Below are 6,178 nucleotides of genomic sequence, written 5' to 3' on the forward strand. Positions count from 1 at the left end.
AGAAACTGTTTTATATTTTGACTTTTCTTACTGTTTCTTTTATTCTGAAACGTTTAGTAAAAAGATATTTATATACTTTTTCACAGTATTTTCTCGGAATTCAATTTAGTGAAAAGTGGTAATATTATTTCAGTTTATTTTTTTAAAAAAAGTTGTCTTAGTTAAAAATATTTTGAAAAATTCACCATTTACTAACTTTTTCCGGTATTCCCCCATCCAGCCGTTACTGCCGTTCCCGAATAAAATTCTATATTCGTACGTGGTAGAGCGATTGTTTGTACATATGGGGGAACAAGAGGACTGCTCGATAAAGAAACGGCGCTGTTTAGTATTAAAAGTCCTATGTCGAAAAGAAATGTTGTACCAACAAAATGCGGATGTGCAATTAACTTTTTAAAATGGACTTTTTTCCCAAGGAATTTATCTTTGTGACCAATTATCCCATAAAACTGTTCAGGTTTCTTTCTATAATATAAACATATTAATATTACAAATAAAAATAATGAATATATCGAAATATGATCTAAATATATAACGATATTTTTGTAAAATATATTATAGTATTAATAATTACATTTTTATTTATGTATATATAAAAAAATTACTTAAAATCATACTTAAATAGTATGTGAGCACATCCTAATGCAGTTTTCGATGTTATCAATGTGAAAGTTCCACCAAAATAGCCATAATCTTGTATTGAATCTCCTTTAAAATATAATGCCATCTAAAAACAAAATATATTTGTTTTAATTATTTCATAAGTGTAATGCATATAATAATTAATACAAATACTTCACCATGAATGGATAATCCTGAATTTCAACTTCCTTACCACCAATCATCCTTCGTGCAATTCCTGCAAATGCCATGAAATGGTGAGAATTAATAAACATTTGTTATTAAGAAATAATACTTATTTACTCACCCCGTTCATTTCCATTATTTTCTGCATTTCCATTGCAAAACAGAATTGCAAGCAATATAAATATTTGTAAATTTCGGTTAAAAACCCTGTAAAGAAAATTGGCATTAATTTATGTTGTCATAATAAAATTGTATATGTATGCACATATATATTTCAACAAGGCCCACTTTATAAGAGTATTCATGTTGCTAATGACACCAATTGAGAAAAAGTACGATGAATACAAATGATAACCTTAAATTATACTATAAAATCTCTTTTATATAGCTTAAAATTTGTTTAAATCGTAACTTCATTTCAATATTTCCAAATATAAATTTTATTTCAGGTGTAATTTCTGTATCAGAGTGACTTTCAAAAATGCACTGAAAACAATATCGTAAAAAATATTTGAAATTCATTTGTAAAAAATCCTGATGTAGATTAATTATTAATTTTAAAATGAAATTAAGTTGTAACATTTATGTTTTTTAACGATGTTTTACTTTATATTATATATATTGTGGCGTTAAGTCTTTTAAATATTTGCTTTCATCTTTACGACTCCTGTATAATTACAAAATTATTAAGTTTCATAACATTAAATTTTATGAAATTTTGAAATTATTAACAACTTAAAATAAGTATTTTATGAATAGAGAAAAATATCGTTTAAAAGTTCGAAAAATAAGCCCTTGGTCACATGATTCTTCATTTATTTGAATGAAAACGAATACAGTTTTAAATAAAACTGTATTCGTTTACAACACTAGACAGTGGACACAGTAAAAATCAAAGTTTATCATAAAATATATAAAAATTAATGTAGTCCTTAATTTGAGGTTCTTCGCTGGATCCTGCGCAGCCACACCTGTTTGGTTTAGAATAGTTCTTTTGAAACTAAGTGATATGGCTACTGAGGGCGTTTAAATTGTCCAATGGGGCTTTAGGCATGATAGGATGGCCCCTGTGTACACAGAACGCGGCATTACTATTAACAGTCACAACGAAGGGGGCGATGATCCAAGAAAGTTCGAGAAGTACTGCTCTATATCAACATATTCATGACTACCCCATAATATGGAAAAAGGGAAAAACACTACGTGAAACTATTTTTTCATTTATTATATACTGTATTTGCATATTGAATGCATATGTGCTGTAGCCTATACAAAATATATGGTGTTAAAAATCATTTAGTATTTCAGAAGTCTCATCGACACTTTGATAAAATTTTATCAATCCATCAATTACTGAACCAATACGACTGATAAAGATAAACTTTACTTCTTTCATTTCATCAATAGCAAAGGCAGCCGACATCAAGAGACACGCAGTAGGCCTATATTGCGAAGAAGAAGACATTAAATGGAAAAGGAGAAGTCTCATTAATTTTCTGAACTGTGTAATGTTCTTTGTGCTACACCATGGTTTTATATTTATCACAGGTAAAAAAATTATTTTTATTTTTGACTTCAATGTCAAAAATAAAAATAATGTTTTTACCTGTGATGGTAAAAAAAATGTTTCGATTTTCCGAAGCATTTTTGTTGTTTATGGATTTCAATATCCATAAACAACAAAAATGCTTCGGAAAATCGAGGATCTTCTGCATATGGGCTTATAGGACGACAGATATTTGAAATAAAATGTGACAGTCGTGCCAAGGAAGAGACGAACAGTGAACGATTACAAAGCCAAGCTTGCAGGCAAAAGTTAGATCTAATAAGATAAACGATGCCATGTCCCAAACACCTGATCACTATTAGGATCACATTTCCAACATATGCTATATTCCAGACAATTATACAACTTTCCAACTTACAATAATTGTCCTGTAGAGCCGCACAAACAAAAAAGTAAGTAGCCATAAGAGACTTGATATCAAAAACGTTTTTTCAGAGGAATCATTTTTTATTGTATAATATTCAGTTGTATTGAGAAGGTAATATTTTACTGTTCGTAGTATCCCAATTTATCTATACTTGTACAAGCACAATGATGGGAGAAGCTGTGTTAAATTATTTTGATTTTTATAAATCTCTCCATGCAAAACATTCAGAGGTATGAACGGTTTTTTCAGTGTCAGCAGAGAAGTGTCACTTGTTTACATTTTAGAGGTGTTATGTAGCTTTCCTATAATTTGATCGATAAGAAGGTATTGAAGAGTTTTGTGTTAAGTTGTTTGATTTACTGGTATGTATTTACTCAGTTTGTGAAATTACTGGAGATGACGAGTCTATGGAGGGATTAAAAAAATCTCAGTTGAAAAATGTAGATTTCAGCTTGACTGATTGCAGTTGATTTTCCGTGTAAATAGGAATAATGGTATGTGTTTTAAATAACATTATGTAGCGAAATCGAAAAAAGAGCAATCTTTAATTAAACTTGTTATCTTCTTCAATTCAAAATTTCAGATCAATAAACTTAAAATTATGACTAAAAAGTTTATAATCAAAAAAGTTTAAATATACCTCTCTATACTAAAACGCATAAGAATGTATAAGAATAAAATATCTGCAATTAATAAGTTTCATGATACGTTATGATTATAATTTAATTTTAAAATATAGAAAATATTTAAAAAATATCACCTGAAGAAAAAGTCCATAGTTCGAAAATATTATTTCTTAAATTATATTTAGAAACTCGTACTGATCGTCAATATCGCTTTGTTATATACTGTGTTAGATATTGTTTACAATTTTCAAAATACGGATGGTAATTGATACTTAGATTATCAGTTTACAAATAAAATATGATAAACTAGCTATAATATTAGCTAATATTAAAAAAAAAAATACTATAAACTAGCAGATGAGCTCGGCATTTCTCGGACAAAAAGTAATGATAGCGAAGATTAAGATTATTAGTTCATTTCCGATTTTACCCGTTTTCACCGGGTAAAAGAATTACGTCCCACTATTCCGAGACTAATTACAAAATATTTAGACGAGTCTAAAAATGTGTTCCGTTTCCACAAAATCGCAAAAAACCCCGCATCTAAAATATTACAGTAGAAGCCGAGTTCTTCAGGGTAATCGTTAACTCTCTCTCTCTCCTTCTTCCTGGCCGGAAAGAATTTCCAAAAGTCTCTTTTTAGTGTGCATTTGCATGGCGTACCCTAACTATACTGAATTTTCAACTTTCAACTTCTAACTGTTTGGGCTCTGCGCTTATTGTTATTGTTATTATTATTATCAATCAATCTTTATAATAATAATAATACTGTAATAATCTTTATTAGCATAAAAGAAAGTGTCTCTGTTGCAAGGGGTTATACAAAGGGATATTATAAATTCTTTAACAATATTTACATAATATACAGGATATTAGTATTAAACAATTTGATAGTTATATATTATTTACATTAACAGTCAGATGTACAATGTTGGTAATGTTTAATATACTGGCGTAGATTTACAACATTTTTGTGATTTTAGTGAAAAAGTTATACAAACTGTAGAGATATTTTTTATTCAGACTGTTTAAAATATTTCTATAATCTTGAGATGAGTCGTTTTGGAGTATTCGGGAGATGTTAAAAGTTTCACGTATTTTGTAATGATCAATTGAAAAGTCATTGGTTTTACACTATGGACAAAGATTGTTTGATAGGTCAATATAAGTATTATTAATATATAACGAGAATTTATTTAAGCGTAATTGTGCAATCAGTCTTTTCACATTAAAGTTAATTGGATTTGTCATATAAGGTTGTGATGAAGGTATTTGTAAAATTTTTAGGTACCAAGGGTGATAGGTATTTTGATTTAAACTATTTTGATCCATATTTATAGAATGGTCAATCGCTGATTCCATTAACATAGTATAACCAAACTTCCAGTCTTGAATGTCATCTTTGAATAGTAAGTCAGATATTCCAAAGGAATTTAGTATTTTATTTAGTTTGGATTGCCAGAGGTGCACTGTGGTTGATTTCTTACTACATTTGATTGATTCTTGATGTAAAAAGGTAATATTACTGTCACATTTGAATTTTAATCGGTAATAAAATTTTATTATTCGTTTCATAAACAAAGGAAAAGAGTATATACGATTGGTTTCATGGCGAATTGCGTATCTTGGGACAGTTCTTTCCAGATGAAGTAATTTGCGGAGAAAGTAAACATGAAAGGTTTCTAATTTATATAAATAATCGAGACCCCAGATTGGGGATGAATAATACAGGGTGTCCCAACGAAAACGAAACGGCAGAGATATCGAGTTCGTCCAAGCAAATCGCTCGGACAGGTCGATTTTATTCTCAAGGGGGACATTTTCTGGAATGAAGATTTTGCGATTCTGAATACAACAGACAACAAAATTTTTAAAAACTTATTCATTTTTTATTAACTAAACAAACATTTATTTCAAATAAAGTAAGAAACGTAAGAAAAAGTTATCAAGTCAATTCCAAAAGATAGTGGAGCCAGTTAAGTTCAAAAATAATACTTCAAGCGTCCACGGCGAACCAAAGTCTACGTGAGTTCACTTCCGGCGTCCAAAGCAATGTTGCCACGCCGATTTGCTTGCCATCGGTAGATTCATTAGACAATTTTCGGTAGATTTCGGTAATTTTTCGGTAAATCGACTTTTTGTGGCAGAAAGGAGGTTGCACATAAACAATAACATTCTTTTTCGTCATTTATTTTATTATACATTATAAAACAATAAAAAGCAAAAAAACTAACACAGAACACTTACATAAAAAAATAATAATTTACTAATTAAGTAGGTACATTTTGTCTTATTTTTCTAACAAAATACAGTATTACCTTTTATTTTTCGGATATTAATAATAATTATTATTATTCAATATCTTCCGTTTGTATGTTTTTAACACAGTTTCTTATTTTTGAAATTAAATTATCTTTTACAGGAAAATCGTAACAGTATTTTTATCCAATTAATTGTTTAGTAAGAAGTAAGCCAGTGATTGTTTCAGAGCTCACAAGTCAGTTTATTTCCGTGTTTCGTGTTTAACAGATTTATTTACGAAAATATTCTTTCTATTCCATTAGCTGAAGAATGGGGCAGACACAAGATATTCTCAACAAAACGAGACAGAATCTTTGCAATAAAGTCTCTTACAATATATAAGAAATGAAGGTACAAAGAAATGTTTTATTGAGAATTTTTAGATACATTGAAAATAAAAATTTCTTTCTTGAATTATCGTAAACTTTTCGGTAGATTTGGTGCTTCAATCGGTAGATCGGTCCCAAAATCGGTAGATCTACCGAAAATTCGGTAGACGTGGCAACATTG

At 29.2% G+C, this 6,178-nt stretch overlaps 1 protein-coding gene across 1 annotated transcript; it reads right to left on the reverse strand.

Annotated features, from left to right (window-relative positions):
• Positions 1-78: 78 nt before the first annotated feature.
• LOC111635378 (suppressor of tumorigenicity 14 protein-like) lies at positions 79-3,560 on the reverse strand. Its single transcript, XM_023380332.1, has 5 exons — positions 3,502-3,560; positions 929-1,014; positions 801-859; positions 618-727; positions 79-465 (listed from the first exon to the last, which is right to left on the reverse strand). The coding sequence occupies exons 1-5, from the start codon at positions 3,516-3,518 to the stop codon at positions 192-194; spliced, it is 546 nt and encodes a 181-aa protein (XP_023236100.1). The 5' UTR covers positions 3,519-3,560; the 3' UTR covers positions 79-191.
• Positions 3,561-6,178: the final 2,618 nt, after the last annotated feature.

This window comes from Centruroides sculpturatus, unplaced genomic scaffold (genome assembly GCF_000671375.1).
Source record: "Centruroides sculpturatus isolate CEXI.00-Female unplaced genomic scaffold, Cexi_2.0 scaffold122, whole genome shotgun sequence".
In the NCBI taxonomy this organism is placed as follows: domain Eukaryota; kingdom Metazoa; phylum Arthropoda; class Arachnida; order Scorpiones; family Buthidae; genus Centruroides; species Centruroides sculpturatus.

Bases quoted from the DNA above. Each gene is read 5' to 3' on its own strand.
- LOC111635378 (XM_023380332.1), bottom strand. The intron at 860-928 runs GTGAGTAAATAA...TGGCATTTGCAG, and splicing joins AAATAATGGAAATGAACGGG to GAATTGCACGAAGGATGATT. The intron at 466-617 runs GTATGATTTTAA...TTTATATTATAG, and splicing joins TGTGCTCACATACTATTTAA to AAAGAAACCTGAACAGTTTT.